Source organism: Mercenaria mercenaria, chromosome 1, assembly GCF_021730395.1.
Source record: "Mercenaria mercenaria strain notata chromosome 1, MADL_Memer_1, whole genome shotgun sequence".
NCBI lineage: Eukaryota > Metazoa > Mollusca > Bivalvia > Venerida > Veneridae > Mercenaria > Mercenaria mercenaria.
The window spans coordinates 104833337-104853697 of NC_069361.1; the positions used below are offsets into that span (position 1 = coordinate 104833337).

A 20361-nucleotide genomic window follows, 5' to 3' on the forward strand; every position below is an offset into this window, starting at 1 on the left:
ACTGTTTGTTATGACACATTTTACATACATAAGACTTGAATTGAGGTTTTATATTACATTATTGTGATATAAATATTCATAGAAAAGTTGCTTTGAGGGGCACTTTTTAGCATTTCACACTTTCTTTGCAGTCAGATCGTTTTCAAATATAGTTTGCACATACATACAATCATGTAAACTGATTAAGTATTCAATCTAAGAAATTATGACTAGCTTGACTCATATTTCAGATGTTGTTCGGCCGCAGGCCTTCCAGTCACACAGAAGATCCTGGTTCGATCACACGAAGGGTCACTTCCATTGATATTAGTCACCGGAAAAATTAAGAGCACCAGTTGTAGTTTCTCAGGTTGATACTTATTAAGGTTTTTGCTGAAATTTAGCCAGTTTGGAACATTCAGAAGGCAGTGATGTACATTAAAATCATTCTTTATAGAGATAGGGGCTGTTTTTGCCAGAAAGCTCAGCTGTGATACACAATGTAAGATTTTGTGCAGTGTAAATGGTCATGGTGTGCATGTTTCATTTACAGAGTGCACTGATTGTCTGTAAACTGTAAGATTTGAGTGAAATATTCATTCCAGAAAGACTCATAAGCTTTTTAGTAAGCCCACAAATTGGTCTTTTCAGAGCTGTTTGGCTCATTTTACCTAGGGTAGCCATAAATGAATGATCACTGAAAAGTATATGACACATATATGTACAAAAGCTATTCATTCTCATATTTGCCACAAACTGGGCTGCTTAAAAAGGGCAAACACAGCTACAGGATTTTTCTTAGTTCACATTTTACTTTTTCGTATGAGTAGACTATGCATTTCGACGTGCTTTTTGTAAAATGAATAGTTTTCCTAAAATTGGAACAGTGATATTGTAATCAGACTTGAAGTGGCTCTTAATTTGGATAGATATATAATAAGGAAACATGCTGTTTTTTATTTTGGGTGAAAATCTCATCAAACAAAAAAGTTATAGAATTTTGCGTTTTTTTTTTTTCATCTGAAAAGTACGCGAATTTCCATGTGTAACACTGGAAGCTGTCAAATTTTAGTGCATAGTTCAACAAAGGTGTAACTTTCAGATTTAATTTGCTATACATCTGAAATTGTACTGGTAAAATATTTTTTAGTTTGAAGAGGAAACTAGGTCTAAATAGGCACACGACCACAGTTATTTGCCCTTGGTTGACCACAATACGGAAGTGGTTACGCGGAAAATAGCTCCTCTGTTTGATGGTGAATATTGGTGAATTTTTGAGTGAAAGACCTGCAATAAATGGCATGATTTAATAGAGGAGATATGAAATAGTAGGTACATGTACAATTTGACAGAATGAGAATGTCAGAATATGTATAACATGACTTTTTGATAGGGCCTGTTTTTCCTGTTTGCGGCCATTCTTCATACGCATGTGATTTGGTTCAAAATGGCGGAAAAAGAGCCGGTCAACCCAATGTTTACTGTAGCTGGATTTTTTTCTCTTGAATAGTTCTGTTGAGTTCAGGTATTTGTATGGGGGTTGGAATGCATGCAAAATTGCTATAGTGTCTAGTGCCTATAATAGAACATATAGTAAAATAACTGTGGTCTTATGCCAGAATGATGTCACAGGTAAAGAAAATATTAATTCAAAATTTCATGAGAAAACGTATTTGATTCCCATTTGGCTGGTTTATGACATAACTTGACAGTATGGAAACTGTCAATTGCAAATGGAACATTCTATAACGAGCGATACATGGAATGTAACGTGCGGAATCGATCGGAAAGATAAGTAAATAGAAAATGAACAAAATACACATAATTAACAAATATAGTCATTGAAAATAAACTAACTCTGTTACAGGAAGTTGAAAACGTAAAATGACGTTGCGACAAATTTCACATTAATGTTCATGAAAATGATTTAAAATGCGTCTAAAATGTCAGTGTACACGTACAGAACTTCTTCACCTTTATCCTGCTGAATTTCTATAATGAATATATATAAAAGGGCTGCTTACAAAAATATTGATTGAATGGCAAACAGTACAGATCGTGATCAGACTGCACGGATGTGCAGGCTGACCATAATCTACACTGGTCGAAAACGCAGAATAAAACGTGTTCAGTGTGATAAGAGTTAAGCTGGCAGAAACAGATACCATGTGTCACGATACTGGTTACTGGCCTACGCCTTTAGTATCTTGAACAATGGTTTGGGTCCAATCGCTAAGGTCTAATGTCTTAGACTAGCTGACAAACGAATGTAGAATGTCCTTTGTTAAAACGTAGAGCTGGTGAGACCAAATATCTCATATATAGAATTTTCCTCTGGCTACCTTGCCTAAATGATTCGTGTACCAATGATTCGTAAATGATTTCTATAACGAGCTAGACAATTTCATGGATCAGGCAAATCACTAAATGTTTCAAACTAACAATCTTCAATTAAAAGTGATTAGCTCAAACTCCTATAGGCTGGATACTCTATACTTGACTGGTCTTTTTGTTGAAGTTCCCGTTAGACAATGTCTTTGAATCAACAACATACGAGTCCTCTCAAACTCTATATGATTGCCCTGACTCCTGGATGCTCAGCGCCTATATGCTATCATATGTAGCATTCAACTACCATATAGGTATATCCCCGATGCCTTGGCTGTACTTCGCCAATAACGATGAACCGTCTATAAGCTGGAACTCTCCTACTATCTCAGTAGATTACCAAACTCTGGGTCTCTGTCTCAGCTTCCCGATGCTCAGCCTATATATGCTATCGTCTATAGCATTCAACTAACCTTAAGGTAAAACTCCTATGCGCTGGCCCTATAGCTCGAAATCTTATCGAAATTCTGCTACTCTTCTTTAGTCTAAGAACTTCCAAAGTCTTTTTAATCATTTATCCGCCCTGACAGGGTAACTGCAATAGTCTCCTTCTCAAGGTACTGGGATAAATTATTAGTTGAATCCTCGATGTGTCTTCTTCCACCGCTGGATACCGAATGAGCTCTCTGTCATCCATCTTCCTATTTATACCCCAGCAGACGTGCTATTTTTAGAACTTGTTTCTAATTGGTCCAAATTTAAACATAACGTTTTATAACGAGTACTTGCTCTATCAAATATCTGGTTCCCTTTAACTTTTGTATATGACATAATGGGACCCAGCCATCCACATAATGAACCCAAATCAGCCACAAATGACCCAAATTCTATTATTAACAGCAATTCAACAATATTTATAGCAATGATAGCATGGAAAGGGAGTCAAGCACTATCTGTGCTTAATGTGTTACGTTATCAATATATTAAACATACAAATTATTCTGACACCGTGCCATTAAAATATGGGAGATAAAAATAGTGACTAAAACTCATTTTTTGTTCAGCATAGTCTGTTTTTTTTCTTCTGTCATTTTACCTCCAATATTCCAGTTTGCATACCTTCTCTTTAAATTTGAATGTTGGTTGTTTTGTGTTTTTAGTCGGCAAAGTGTTGCTAGTTCAGCTGCTTTCTTTTTAATGGATATCAGTTCTTTTGTTAATTTATTTGTTTTCATGTTTTTGATATTGATTCTTTTGGTGGATGTGAGAAATATACCTTAGCAAATATGCGACATGGTCTTGCACGGAAGTTGCTTAACATAGGTAATACATGTATTTTACAATAGGCTTCTACTGAAAAATAACACGTTTGAAGGCATTTTCAACAACAGTAAAAGTTCTACAATGTAGATTTTATTGAACTGTTTTACAACTATAAACGTACATATCGCATAGCATGATTTATACACTTAATTTCTCGCAATATGGCATTTTTTTTGTATTCGAGTCCTTAGACTGCTACTTATTTTATGCTATTTTTCAAAAATACTATATCAAACTTATCTGCTGTCATAATTACACTGAAGGAAGAAAACAGCGCTGACTAATTATCACTTTAATGACGGGGTATCAATAATTCAAAACAACATTTATGCTACCCGGAGAACGGCTGCCAATGATTATTCTAGGAATTCGGATACATTACATTACACCGTCACTTCGGGTTAATCAAACGCACAGAATTACCTTAAACATAGGCTCTGTTTTAGTGTATATAATTTTGTCAGGTCTTTTTTTTCAAGTTCATGTAGTGAATGAAATGGTATTCACATCAGCGGGTTAGTTTCATTGCTGGACACAAAATAATGACGTTTAACATACACACAATAAATATAATTATTATTTTAACGTGTACATAGAAAAGAGCTAAATAACCTTCGGACTTTGCTTTTATTTTTTATGGTAACAAAAACAGCATACCTGCATACAGCTCAGTTTAAACGTGCATGCTCCAAAAAATCCATCAATATTTTGCTGCGGATCATTTCATGTAAATAGCGGGAGTTTCTTTCTTTCCTTTTTGGAATATAAATACATAGCTGTTTATGTTATTTTATGTATCTAAGAAATCATAATTTATTTCAAAATAATGCAAACAGGCGGAAATTTAATTATTTATCTATCTATTAATCAGACCATCTTAGCCAAAGACTGGAAATTTGACCATTACCAAAAAGTAAGCCATCTGCTACTTGTCTTTAGATACTGGATCTTTAAATGGAGGATGGGACTGATGTTTTAATAGAAAGCTATCTTTCAGTTATATATTTAAACTGGGTCTTGAAAGGGAGCAAGGAAAAGAGCTTTTAATAACAGTATCATAGTTACTTTTACTTCCTGTTCCAAAGGGAGTATGAGTAGCCTTGTGCATTGACACAAATGCGAAAAATAATGAAGACTATTAATTGTTTATATCTTGACATGATATTTTACAATCTCATAGACGTTTTATGAAATAACATAACTCACTTGACTAAGAAAGCGCGAAATAAGTTTTTCTACTGCTTCTAATGAACACAACTATAAGCCGGGTCAATGATTGTTTTGCTCGGTTTTCGAGTTGAAATAAATTTTATGACATATTATTCACTCTCGACACCTCATTCCTGATGTTATCTGGAAGGCAAAATAATGAGTAGTTGGGAACATGTATTATATCCTCTCTATGACGTGGCAACGGGGCGAACTTCGTCTTTCCAAAATTTAATATAGTATCCGAGTTGACGTTAAGTGTATACAAGATTTAGCTTACCAATAGGTTCCTTCTAGCGCATATAAAATATTCTTTTTAAGGGATACTGTTTTAGCATAATGTTACAAATGTTTAATAATGCAATGAGAAAAATATGTTAGAACTGTTATTTTTGGTGCAAACTTAACTATTTAAGAACTAGATCTAATCTAAGTAGATCTATTAACAGCTTTATCATAACCCAATTTGTTTTTTAGTTTTTTTTTAATATAAGCAAGTGCAGTACGTATTATGCTATTTGGAAGCAATTGTCTTGCAGTCTGTATTTCACTTACGGATATTTTCATCACGCGACTTCACCAGCGAGTACCTGCACACTTAACACAAAGAAATTTCATACACGCATTTACGATTCGGAACACAAATCAGGAAGTTTAAAATAGTACGCAAAAAAAGCACTTGCAAATCTGAAACGTTAGAAGCTAAAAAGAATCACGTGATCAGGGACAATTTCATGACCTAAATTTTTTTTGGCGGGAGTCTATCTTTAGATGATGCATATTCATTTCATTAATCTCTATTATTTACTATGATATATTCATTTGAGGATTTACATGTTTTAAACTTTATGACTGTGTCTTGTTGTTCTGTTTTTTTACGTAGTTGTATTGCACTGAAGACTGAAATAAAGATTGATCATGCGTAAACACATATTAGGCTAGAGGCTATTTGTAATGAATATGCATGAGTCCAAGATGGCGGCGCCCTACGGGAAATCGGATTCCTTTGACGATACCCTTGTATCCATTACATGCTCAGTCAAGTGTGACATGTTCACCATAAGTGTTCCTTCTCTTGAGAAGGAACAATAAATGCATAGTATTTACCTATCTTATAAAGATCAAGTAATCAATAAAGCAAGGACAAAATTAATCAGACAAGTAAAATTATTTTGCAATGTTATTGTTGTGATTTTTGCCATGTTGCACACGGCTAAACAAAGTATAAATGTAACATCAAAAAGTGAATTACCCCATCAAGTCGTTTGCCCAAATATTAATGCAAGCTAAAGTAAGACATATCAGAAAAAAAGCTGTTCAGACAGATCGAAAAGGGAAATATTCGTGTCTCTTTGTTCAATCGACAGGAATGAATGATCATATGAGGTTCCATTTCAGTTACCTTTGTTTTGACAAATACATCTTTAGATTTATTTTTCAAACCCTAAAGCCAGCCCGCTTAGTTCAATAGGGAAAGCGCAGATCTACGGAACTCGGGTTCGTGAGTGCGGGCCCTGGGCGATGCGTATGCTCTCCGTGACGATTTGATTAAAGACATGGTGTCTGAAATTACTCCTCCTCCACCTCTGATTGTAGAGAAGTTGGCAGTTACTTGCGAAGAAAAGATTTGTACTGGTACAGAATCAACGAACACTAGTTAGGTCAACTGCCAGCCTTTACATAACTGAAATATTGTTGAAAAAACAGCGTTAAACCCAAAACAAACAAGGAAGCAAAACAAACCCGTAAGTATATAGTTCTGCTGACTTATTCCGCTAAAAGTTAGTGCATCTATTGTTATGTTGCATGATGACATTATTGGAAATGCTCTTCAGCAGCAGTATTTAAGAAACTTACTTATAGCTAGCTATTTCATGAAACATTACTTTAGTGCTCCCTTAATACCTTTTTTTAAATATTTGTTGTGTGGTTTAAAACTCTACAGCATGGTATGATCATTTCTAGCTACAAACGTGAACAAAATGGCCAAACTGCATCTCGCTTTTTAAAGGCTAGACGATTCTCAAACGGCTTCGTATTTTAACACAAAAGACTTGAGGATTTTGATAAAAATCATTTTATTCCTCTACAAGAAACAGCAATTCTGCATTCATAACTTTGTGTGTCAGGAAGTAAAATGTATCCAGCGCTTCCATCGGAACAAACAGTCATTTATCGTGCGCATTTTAAGATTTTACATTTGTCTCTGGAAAACAAATGACATAACTTACTCACGCCCTTCATTTGAATCTACATATTGCCTGTGAATAAACTGTATACATGAAGTTTTTTTTCTGCATCTGATACGACTGTAAGTCTACTTTGAACAAGGAAAATGATATTCAGTTTTCCCTTGGACATCTTTACCCAATAACCTGATTTTTTTCCACCTAAAATCTTACTTCGAATAGAAATGTATATCCAGTGACCAAATTCTTTTACACATTATATTTATGAATAAATGACAATTCTCGTGGTAATTGACTACTATTCTCGAAGGCTTCATTTATATACTTCTTTGGAGTGTATCTCCTTATAGAAGTGTCAACAACTGATAAACTGTCGTCTTTAATCAGTTTTTTATATTTGTCAACATCCAATCCTTCTTCAGAAGTCATTCCAAACTCGTTACCGTCAGTCACTTTATACTTCTGCCTTGTTGAACATCGCATTATAAGTGGCTCGAGTAATACTGTTACCCCAGAGCATAAGAGTGTTACACCAGTCAGTATAAATGATATGTGCCAGTTTCCGTAATAATCCCTCAACCAACCTGTTCAATGGAGACACAGATCTTCAGATAAGCGATATATAATAATATTAAAGGGAATCGAAATTTCGAAAGTGCAATAATCGAACAAAGGAAAACTATAATTCCTTTACAAAAACAGCTCGCATATAAAGGAGAATTAACAATATACTCGCGTGGATTTGCGTCAGATAAATGACTTACTTATAATATAAAGACAGAATCGTAACCTTCAGCCTGCTGGCGGCAAATGGTTATGCGACCAGTGCATACCAAGATCAGCCTGCATGGTCTGCACTGTTCGCTATTCAGTCAGTAAATTTTCAGTGAACACCCATTTGAATAGGAAGTGGTACTGCCCAAATTGAATGATAAACCAGTTCATTTTAGAAATTCAGCAGAGTAAATGTTAACAGACAAGTTATATATTCGGTCCGCAAACATTAAGACATGAGAATCTTTTAAAAAGAAAGTAGTGTAACATTTATTTGTAATTAAACGAAGTAAGACTTACCACATATAGGTTGGTTTATAACGGACGCAAATGCCATAAACAACGTTATTAGTCCAAAAGCTGATGGGAAATCGTCCATACCCACTATCTCAATTGCTAAAACTGATATTAGGCTAAGGAATGATGCTGGAAAAGTAGCCGAAGCTGCAGCGTAAATGGCCATGTATGTAAAATTGTCAAATAAAGGAGTTATCAAAGAAAATATCCCTCCTATAAACATACAAACTGCAAATATATACTTTCTTCTTACAATGTTTAAATCTGCAAACCACCCAAAGAAAATCCTAGCAATTACTTCTGCACCACCAGTGATTGAAACACTAAGGGCTACGTATGTTTTGTCATAGCCAAGGTCTCTTACATGGGCGGGAATAAGAATTGTATTATTCACGTGCCCAAATGTGCTAAACGTGAAAGCAAAAACGTACATACAGAAAAGACGGTTTTTAAAAAGTGATAATCTTAGGTCTAATCCCCCGCAGCCGCACATATCTGTATTCTTTAGATGCTTAATTTCACTTTTCTTTTCAGACGCAATACTATCGTCTGAACCATTTACACGTGTTTCAGTTTCGGTGTCATCTTTAGATTCGTGCTCTTTCCGATTTTTCATTAGCTGTATGGGCTGTCGGAAGACACATCCTGCCACACAAATATTACACACAACGCCGCCTATTATCCAAAATGCTTGCAGCAAGCCATATTTATCGATAAGAAACCTGAAAGTATACGAATCAAATAAAGTTATTGAAATAAGCGTTTTTAATTGTCGGAATAGCAGGAGAATCACCAAACCGTATTGAAATGAATTATTTAAGTCTCTAACAGTCTCTGATTTTCCGGCAACTTTAAACTTTTCTAGGTTTTGAATTTCAACTAACATGTCAATTGCTTTGCTCAAATATGAACAAAGATTGAGTTTTAGAATCCCGACAAACTATATACGCCTGTACTCAACACCTTTGAAAGCAGGGGGATGAGCATATTCAGACATTTTAACAACCTGATTGAATTTGTTTAGGTATTATTCAAAGGATTTGTTATATACTGAGTAACTAGTGTCGGTCTCGTGTTTTAGCCAAATCAAGCTGTGTTTTACTGACCAGTTGCACATCAGTCTTTTTCCCAAACCTTTTGACATAGTTTTAGGTTTTACTTGTTTTAATAGCACCTTTATTCTATACTGTATGAACGGATATATTTGCGGGTCAAAAAGTCTATTTACGAAACGCCGAAAACCGAAGTGTCAAAGATTAATTTGTTTATTGTTACTTGTATAAAATGACGTTAATTGTAAACGTTGGAATTTACCATGGCTTATATTTTCGCGAATTTCTTGAATTCGCGAAACTTGCAAACATTTCAACGTCGCGAACTTTTCCAATTATGCAGTATTATTATATATATATGGTTTATTCTGGAAGCAGTCATGATGCTTACAAATATCTAGTTACTTCCCTTGTTATACCATTTGATGCGAATTATCTATAGTAAGTGTCCTTTTTGCACTACCAGTTTAATGATTTACATTTCACTTAACATTTACCTGTACAGGAAAGGAAACGAAAGTGCCCCAATGCCACTGGCTGATACAACAATGCCGTTTGCTAGAGCTCTTCTCTTCTTGAAATAATAACTAATTATGGTAGCACAAGGTGCAAATGACAGCCCGTATCCGATACCTGGAATGGATTTATAAATAAGTTTGTTAACCAGGTTTTCAACCAAAACCTGAGTTATTAGATTGGGGTATGTCGTTGGTCGGGCGGGCGGGCGGCGGCGTCAAACTGGTGTTTCCGGTCAATAACTTTTGTTTCGGTAAAGATATTTGAATAAAACTTGGTATGTGTGTAGCTTATATCAAGACTAAGGCTGGGATTGATTTTGGGGTTTCTGGGATCAAGGTCAAGGTCACTGTTACTTAAAATAGAAAAAGGGTTTCCGGTCAATAACTTAACTTAGGAATGAGCTATCATGATGAAACTTGGTGTATAGAAAACTTATATAAAGTTGTAGCTTGGGATTGATTTTGGGGTTGGTTTCTGGGATCAAGGTCAAGGTCATTGTTACTAAAAATAGGGTTAGGGTTAGGTTAGGGTTAGGGTTAGGGTTGTGCTTAGGGTTAGGGTTAGGGTTAGGGTTGTGCTTTAAAGTGGTGCACTGTGATTCAGTATACTTTTTTATTCTTATGAAAAGTGTTGAAAACCTGGTTTCGTGGCATTGCCGCGTTTCTTGTTTCCCTTTTGGTTAGCGCCAATCTAAAGAGCTTTTCAGTTATGTAACGGTGGGCAGGTGTCTTATAAGTGTTCTTGGATTCTTTAGCAGTACTAATCACTCTCCGCAAGTAACTGGCTTAAACAATTAAACGAAAACATTGCAGGGACTCCATAATCCAAAATGAAGAGTAAAAGCCAACACTAAGATAACTGTATCACATAACATCATACCATGATTATTACAGAAATATATTCCTGAACAAAAGAAAGACGTTCGATTGTTATATAAAGGCAAAGCGAGATCAGTCTATCCATCAATTAATTAAATTTCTTCAGACTTATATATGCGTCTCTCAGACCTCCTGGTTAGCGTATGCATTGAACACTTGTACAAGAAATCGATACTTCTATTACCACAAAGTGTAAATGTCAGATACATCAGTTCCATTTTCTTTACAAATCCAGACAGAAAATATCCACTTCCAAGCATTATACCACCCACAATGGTTACCCGCCGAAAAGTAAACCTTTTGCTGAGAAGGTTTGCTACTGGCCCTGAAAAGTGGATAAAGAAGAGAAGCTCGTGTCATTTTAAATCACTTTCTATCGAATTGTCAAAGTTAACATTTGCCTTGTCCGAATATCGAACACTATAATCACGATATATGATTTAGGTCGGCTCAAAATACGTGCTATTACACTGTAAGATAAGCAAGTATCACTGGTTACTTTTCAGAAGCCTCTTGTTTATAGGTCAGTTCGTTCTGCGACACGTATGAGGTGTTTAATAAATATATCTTCGTTGTCAATGTTGTGTACGTTCTATTACTTTTAATTTGGATTTGTTGTCTTTTCATATCAGATTCTAAGATAGAATTCCATTTGTTAAACTTACCTTTTGAATTTAATTCCAGTTTGAAACAAAAGCAGCGTAGTAGTTGTTGTTGTTGCCGAAATACGTAGACTGATGCCACAACTTCTAAACTTGCAAAAAAAGGACGCCTCAATTTTGAATCATTTTGTAAATGAATGTGTATTTTACAAATGTACCAAATTTAAAAGTATCATATTGTGTTGTATTTGTTTTACAGTCATTTGTTTAAATAAAGAGCGCGCATCCCGGACCACCTCATCGACGTCTTCATATACGAAATGTATCATAGGTATTGTAATTATTTTTCAATCTATTGAAATATATTGAACAATTTTTTCTTATTAAAATTCAATGCATATTATTAGACGAAAAGTATATACATTTTCAACAAGATATCAATCCGTGTTAATATAAGACTGTATTTAACTAAAGCATGTAGATGTCACACTTTTTTGTCATTAAACAGGCTATTCATATGTCTGGTGTATAATGCCTTATCTAGATATTGAATTAATATTGCTAGATAATGATTCAGCTATCTTTCAGGATAGGTCAACTAAACCTTTTTCGGAAGTTCGTGTCTGTGTTTTCCCGAAATCTTACATTATTTAATGTTTTAATGGGATTTCTAGACATATTCATGTCAGACAACGTATGACTGCCCTAAACTAAACTTTGTTTATTTCAGTCCCCATTGACTGATTGGTGTTAAATATTAATGAGACATCACTTTTATGATATAAAATATATTCACGGTGCTTAAATGATTTTCTGTTGCACAAGTTTATGCATTTTATTCCAGTTATTGACAACTTGAAAACTTTGACCATGCCGCTATCGCGTTATTATGGTTATTCAAGTACAGCTAATTCTGTATCCTGGACGTTAGTCTATTCAATAACAACATTTGCTAGAGGAAATGTTACTAGTTATAACGGTACTAGTTATGCTAAATTGCGCATAACGAAAACACACTTGTAGAACCAGTCTACGTATTTATTGCTTTTATAGCAAAGACAAAATTCTATGAGTTACAACTGTGCATTCTTGTCAAAATAACACTCGCCGGTTTTGAATTCGCTTAATGATTAAATATGCTCCAGATTTCAGAAACGATAATGTAGAAAACATACCAAGTCCCTGTAAAAGAAACCATGCTATGCTGCCTATCCAGGCTGTATTTCCGGATCCGGAGGAAAAATGCTCAACCATTTCTGTATATAACACACCATATGATTTCATTGTGCCCAGTACAAACATATACATGAAGAAACACCCTGAAAGCAACTGCAATTGTTTAATTTGAATAAAAGGTAAAATTGTCATAACTTACACACCTTAGACACTGCTAGCACATCTATGTGATAATAAGTAGAGACCGATCCATAGCTCTTCGCTTACTTCGGTTTTTCAAAATAATATGGTTTTTACAAGTGCACCGGTTACGATTAAAAAATGTAAACAACGGACTCTGTCAATGAATCTTTGGAATGAATGAATGACAGTCGATCTTAGTCATAATACTGATTGACATAGAATACTAATGACTCCATGTGTTGCAGAAAGGTATTTAGTTTGTAACTGTAATTTCATATCAATTGAAATCCTCTCAAAACTGGTAAAATAATTGCTCATATTTGGACAAAGCTCACCGTCTTTGCCGTTCGCCAGCTGCTAAAAGGGCAAATATAAAAGATTCAGTGTAAGTTATATTTCAATGGTCCTACCAGTTAGTACGTTCATACTCTGAACAATATGTCAGAGAAATTTGGGCAGTTTTGACCTATTTAAAAGATGGCAGCATTAGATTATATTTTTTATTTACACGAAAATTGCCGTTAGGTAACAAAACGAATACGCCGATAATCCGGAGTTCACCGATTATGATGTTATTGTCACAAAATTGTTCCAGTTTACGTAATGTAATAGGTGCACTTAAACTGCATAGCTATTAGCTACTGCTGTTATAGGGAAGTGGTAGAATGTCTGCCTTAGGTGTGAGAGGTCCTGGGTTCGAGTCCCGGTTAGAGCTTAAATAGTTGCATTCTGCTACAGCATATTTTTGCTGTTTACAGACTGTTCCAGATGTTCTAAATTTTTAGCACACAGTATCTTGGATCATTATTTAGCAATCCAGATCACAATTGAATGTTAAATCAAATGCACCCAATGAGAAACTATTCACTATATTGATGTTTCTGCTCCCCGTGTTCAAGAAGAGTTACATTTCCTTGATCACAAAATTTTCTTTTACATAAAAATATTAAATGCTCATAACACTATGCTTCTGGTTAAAATATTGTCTAAATATCTATTTTTGAGAAATATATGGACACTTGCTTTCATTTCAAAGCGTTTTAACTTCAAACCTATGATTTGAAAAACTTAGGTACTATCTCTATAATAATGCCTCCTTACCTATGATGATTTATCAAGAACTTATTAGATATGTACGGTGCCCCTAAAGTGACATGTTACACACATTTTTTCCAATTAGGTAATGTGAGACTTTTTTTATTTCGTTTAAACGAAATGATTTCGTTTAAACGAAATAGTTATTTCGTTTAAACGAAATCATTTCGTTTAAACGAAATCATTTCGTTTAAACGAAATAACTTATTTCGTTTAAACGAAATCATTTCGTTTAAACGAAATAATCATTTCGTTTAAACAAAATAAACTATTTCGTTTAAACGAAATAAGTTATTTCGTTTAAACGAAATGATTTCGTTTAAACGAAATGATTTCGTTTAAACGAAATAAGTTATTTCGTTTAAACGAAATGATTTCGTTTAAACGAAATGATTTCGTTTAAACGAAATAACTATTTCGTTTAAACGAAATCATTTCGTTTAAACGAAATAACTTATTTCGTTTAAACGAAATAACTTATTTCGTTTAAACGAAATGATTTCGTTTAAACGAAATAACTTATTTCGTTTAAACGAAATGATTATTTCGTTTAAACGAAATGATTTCGTTTAAACGAAATATATTTCGTTTACGAAATGATTTCGTTTAATCATATATTCGTTTAATAACAGAAAAAACTATTTCGTTAAACGAATGATTTCGTTTAAACGAATAACTTATTTCTTTAACAAATGATTGTTAAACGAAATTATTTCGTAACGAATCATTTTGTTTAACGAATTCGTTAAACGAATAAAAAAAGTCGCACATCCTAATGGAAAAAAGTTACTGTCACTTTAGGCACCGTAATAGATTAATACAGAGAAACATCTGTAAAAACGATATCTATAACCATCATGCAAACAAGCAATGGATAAATGGATACGTTCGATAATACATTAATCAAATTTACAGAAAGTTTGTGTGCAAGTTTATCACGCAGTAAAGCAATAAAATATCAAACCCGGTTTGACTGAGTCTGTTCAAGAGAGGTTATGATACGTGCAAAAGATAAAAGGTAAGGGTAGATTTCCCGGAAGCTCAGAGCACCCCAAACACAGCCATAGAGTCATGCAACGCAAAGTAAGCCATAACAAAAAGAAGCTGTAATGGAAAAATACTGTAGATGGGCTGCTTCAAAAATCCAACAAGTAAATTTTAATTATATGCAAAATACACAAAGGGGATGGGGTGGGGGTATAAGGGATATATAAATGTGTCGGGTGTCAGGCGATAGTGGAAAAAACGAATATGAATATTCAAGACACATGAAGCCCACTAACCCAATCGTCAACGGGCTTAATTATTAAATGAATTGTGTTCTATTTTGGTGGGTGCTTGACCTGCGATATATATCGTGTAACTGCTTACCCTCATAAGTATATACTTTAATATTCATATCAGTTTTAATACTAGTTTGACAAGTTTTAATCCAATCGGGATTTTCAAGGGTATATTAAATGAAATGTATCTGAAGTTCTTAGAGAACAAATCGCTTTATATATGGTTATGATAATGGTTATCATTTCATTTCCTAGGGATCTCAGAGAGCATTTTCGGCTCCTTTTTTCTATTATAAAAATAACTAGAACCTTAGATTTCCTAACAGGTTTATTGTATTCTGTGCTTATAGTTTTCAGCATTTTCTCGTTGCTATGTTGCTTCTATGCATTGTTTTTCATGTTTTCTCATTTTTGTTTTCAATATACCATGATCTATATTAACAATATGTCCTAATTGTTATTTAAAAATGATATTAAAGTCGCGGCTGTACCACACGGAATCTTGTTTGGGTATTTGTTATATATATTATTTGGTAATTTAGCGCGACTTAAGAAATAACAAACTCCCACTCTTAAAACATGGTTGAGACATCGGATATCAGTGGACAATAGGTAGCTCCTTCTCATTAACCATTACAGTCAAACCTAGGTTGTAGACGACCTCCCAAGGTACAAAGGTCACTGATTTCTCTCCCTGTTAACCAAAAATAGTTACTTATAGCATTTTCATTTCCCTTAGGAGGCCTTTATAGACGAGTTTGACTTTATGTAAATATCCCAGCACCAACAAATAAATTAAAGAAACAAGAGGGCCATCATGGCCCTATATCGCTCACCTGAGTTTAATTGCTTTCTTGAACAAATTTCTTCGCTAAAGTTTAAATAAAAAACTAGGTGAGAAGGTCATGGTAAAGATTCTTCAAGATTCGTACTGAAATCTGTTAGAAATTATACAGGTGGTCAAAATCTCTTTGCTGTAGCTTCAAAAACAAGAAAGTAGGTCAGTAGGTCAGGGTTAATAATATTTAAGATGAGTATAAAAAATCTGTATCAAAAGTTCTACATGTGGTCCAAATTTCCATGATGTATCTTCAAAAACAAGAAAGTAGGTCAGAAGGTCACGGTTAAGATGAGTATTGAAATCTGTATGAAATTATACATGTGGTCCAAATTTCTAAACTGTTACTTCAACAAAACGAAAACGTAGGTCGGTAGGTCATGATTAAGACTATTCAAGATGATTATTGAAATCTGTATCAAACATTTTACATGTGGTCCAAATCTTTTTGATGTAGCTTCAAAAACAAGAAAGTAGGTCAGTAGGTCAGGGCTAAGAACATTAAAGTTGAGAATTGAAATCTTTATCGAATGTTATTGATATGGTCTAAATTTCTATACTGTAAAGATTGATGTGCAAACCTGTATATGTCATCCAAATTTCAAGGCTGTATCTTAAAAAACAAGAAGGTAGGTCAGTAGGTCAAGGTCACTATCAAGTGACCCCAAATTACTTGGGGTCATCATGTAAGTATAATTAAACAGTCTAGGAAATATGATCAGATAATTTTTGAAGTATTTTTTCCTATATAACTCGTATACAAGTGACCCCCCCCCCACCCCCAGAGCCTCATTTCACCCCAGGGGCATAATTTAAACAATCTTGTTAGAGAACCACTAAGCAATGCTACATACCAAATATCAAAGGCTTAAGCCTTGAACTTTCAGACATGAAGATTTTTAAACTTTTTTCCTATGTAAAACTTGGGGCCCCCGGGGCAGGACCTCTTTTCACCCCAGGGGCATTATTTGAACAATTATGGTAGAAGACCACTGGGAAATGTAACAGATCAAATATCAAAAGCCTTGGCCTTGCAGTTTCGGGCAAGAAGATTTTTTCCTTTACAAGTCTATTTAAAACTTGGGACCCCCTGGGTGGGGCCACTTTTCACCTCAGGGGCATAATTTGAATAGTCTTGGTAAAGGGTCATTAGGCAATGCTATATACCAAATATCAAAAACCTAGGCCTTGCAGTTTCAGACAAAAAGATTTTTAAAGTTTTTTCCTATATAAGTCTATATAAACCATGTGACCACCGGGGCGGGGCCCTATTTGACCCTAGGGGAATAATTTTAAAATCTTAGTAGAGAACCACTATATGATGCTAAAGCCCTAGGCCCTGTGGTTTTGGACGAGAAGATATTTAAAGTTTGTTTTTCCTTTCGGTTGCCATGGCAACCAGAGTTCTGCTTGGAATTCAATTCTTTGAATAATTTTGAAGGGGCCACCCAAGGATAATTGGTGTAATTCTGCCCAGTTGTTTCAAGAAGAAGATATGTTTAGGAATTGTTGACGGACACACGACTGAAGACGCACGACTGACGACGCAAGACGGACGACGGACATTGAGCGGTCACAAAAGCTCACCATGAGCCTTTGGCTCAGGTGAGCTAAACACAATGTCCCAAGGTAACCTCCATATAATCTTGGAAATTAACTTCTTTTTAAGTTACAGATACAAACGTGTTTGCTGCAAAAGTTGGAACTGCTCGAAACAATTTGTTAAATAAGCGTCTTGTTACATTATAAATATAATTGAATCGATTTACGATAGCAAGAACAAGAATGTTGTAAACATTTTGATGAAAAATAACCCCTCAAAATGATTAATAGAATATTATACATTCCTGAGAATAAAATGTAGGTAACAACTTAACCAAACTCGGACACGAAACTTTATGACCATGTCTACTTCATGTTGGTAATGTTCACCAAATGTTATTTGAACTGGATAGAAACTTTAACAGACGTTGAGTACATAATATGTAGTTGTAAAACATTTTGTATAAAAATAAGTTTCATTTCAATTAAACCGAAACTGTAGGGGGAATAGTAAACACTGTTTTGATGTAGTAATAATATTTCAGAGTCTGAAAAAGGGACATTACTCAAAACAAATATCTAGATATTAGGAGTCTCATATTGATGATATTTCTGTAGGAGGAGTTGACTAAACAATGTACATATACGAAAAATATTTCGAATTAAAAAAACGGGCCTTATCATCGGAAAAAAATAATCGGATATTGAAGACCTGACAATTACATTATGCTCATTTCCACTTCATGTTGATGAAAAATGCCAACTTTCAATTGAATAAACACCATAAGGGGAGTTGAGTATACAATGTTCTGATGTGAGTGTATAGTCTGTGTTCAGACCCAGTGTTTTGTTCAGAGTACATAATTCCTGGAGCTAATAAACTTTTGTTTAATTATGTCCATTTTTTCTCAAAACACTGAAGATAAACAGAGCCAAGAAAGATCGGTCAGAATATATAAAAGAAATAATTAAAAAATTAAAAAGATTATCTAGTCGATTATCTGGTCGCCAGACTAGCAACTGTAGTGTTTGAATGTAAAAATAGGGGCCATTAATTTAGAATTGTAATCGGGTATAAATGTCTTGAAAATATGCGCGTAGACCGCTACTTACTGAAAATGTAAAACAAGTTATGGAAAATGAGTTGAATACGGAATGTTCTGGTGTATAAGTACCACACAGTATTATTAATCTATTTTTATCATTATGTAAATAAACAATCAATAGCATTTTTGTTTCAAATAAAAAATATGCGAAGTTAGATAATAGTTTGTTGTTGGCGCAGGGGAAGAGTGGATGAAAAGGCACTTATTTTGTTGTGATATTTTTGGAGGTTCGAATTTTCCATCCGTACTTTGTGCAAGTTTATTTTTCTCCAGATTCTTATTTATTCTTTGTCCTTGTTTTCAGCAGTGATTTTAAATAAATCAGAACTGATGTTATTGCAGGGCAATGCTACTTAAAGTGAAGTACAAGATTGTCATAAAATTTACAGAAATAACCCGTTGTGCTTTAAAATATCACAGGAGAGCTCCAAAAGCATTACATTATGTTTAAGGCGGAGCGTATTTAAACATGACTGCATGTTAATAATGTTAAGAGTTGTGTCCCTTGAACAAGAATGGGGTGTTGTTTTTTTCACACGGACAATTTAAACTTTTAATTATCAAAATGGGAGTGGATATAAATGAGTGGCGCGCTAAAATTGGATGTTTTATGCAGCTTAATAAGACTCTATGTCGTATGTCTATTCAAACTGTGCCGAAAACTGCTTGTACAATGTACAGTTTAGTTTTGAGAATTGTCACGTGCTTGTCGCTTGTGTTGATTTTGATTGGAGATGTGGAATGTAACCCGGGTCCTCCAAAAGCTGATATTTTACGTAAGACAGGTCAACAGAGATCTTGTCCTTGGGGTCATGGTGTCTCAGGTGGAACCACAGCTGGACCTACAAGCCATAAAAGTGGCAACGATGGCGTTGTTACACGACTGCGGTCAATATCGTCGTTTACTTTTTCTCAGGCCCCATCGCAGGCCCCTGGTGAAAGGCGTAGTTCTTCAGCTAGCCAGATTAAACAAGATTCGGATGTTACAGATAATGCAAGTATGTATGTCTTTTTTGAAAAATATGAAAAGAGACCTTGATAAACAAAATGATCGAGTGGTGTCGGATATTAGTCATATTAATATGAAAATAGATTCTATGTTCTCCACCATACAAGATTTAAAACGGGATAATGACACATTAACGAAGGACAATTGTGAACTCAAGCGACAAGTTAACAGCATGCAGTCTAGACTTGCTCGCTTTGAAAGTTATACTCGTCGCAGCAACATAAGAATTAATGGAATTTCTGGTAAAATTGATGAGAAGTGGCCCATTACTGAAGAGAAGGTACGTGACTTTATGCGTAATACATTGAATTTTGATGATCAAGCCGATCAGATTGATATTGATAGAGCCTATATGTCTAAATCGCGAAATGAGGAGGCCTCAACCATTGTTGTTAGTTTTACGAAACTCGAGGATTGCGAACTTGTTATGAGGCATGCGAACTCTTTGCTTAGACCCGCATCAAGTTTTCTGTTTAGCAGGATTTTACTGATCGTGTTAGACGACACAGGGAAATACTTGGCGAACGTATGCTATCTGAACGCCAAAAAGGTAACTATGCTGTAGTTCGCTACGATAAACTCTTCACCATTGATACTATCTACAAATATGACGATGACACCCAGAATATTGTTAACAATGGTAAACGCAAGTTTACAAGGCGATCACGTGTTGGAACACGTGGCCATGTAAACACAGTTGGCGATCACACACTGAGATTGTAAGATTCCCAGGACAATTTAGATGACGTCGGTATACTTGAAGCACGTGATCATCCATATGATGTTCCTCAACCAATGAACACTTTTCCGACAGATGACGTAGTGCATTCAGACACTAGTACGAGGCAATACTGGAGGGATTAGTGTGTTAATTAGCAATACGTTGAACAAACTAAGTATTATTGACCGCATATACGAAAGCTTTGACAACTGTGTGGTATTTTATCCTAAATTAACCTCTCTTTTTTAATTCTAGAGA

At 34.8% G+C, this 20361-nt stretch overlaps 1 protein-coding gene across 3 annotated transcripts in view; it reads right to left on the minus strand.

Moving 5' to 3' along the window:
• Window positions 1-6900: 6900 nt before the first annotated feature.
• The window catches only part of LOC123527714 (monocarboxylate transporter 12-like), a 37177-nt gene continuing 23716 nt past the window's right edge, over window positions 6901-20361 (minus strand). For 2 of the 3 annotated variants that reach the window (XM_045307350.2, XM_045307358.2), the window contains exons 2-6: window positions 12326-12469; window positions 10733-10873; window positions 9649-9784; window positions 8103-8821; window positions 6901-7612 (exon numbers count right to left, since the gene is read on the minus strand). In XM_045307350.2, the coding sequence (XP_045163285.1) occupies window positions 7278-7612; window positions 8103-8821; window positions 9649-9784; window positions 10733-10873; window positions 12326-12469 (1475 nt within the window). In that variant the 3' untranslated portion in view covers window positions 6901-7277. Of the gene's footprint in view, window positions 7613-8102; window positions 8822-9648; window positions 9785-10732; window positions 10874-11213; window positions 12264-12325; window positions 12470-20361 lie in introns of those variants that run through there. The other variant, XM_053519580.1, reaches the window with a different exon arrangement.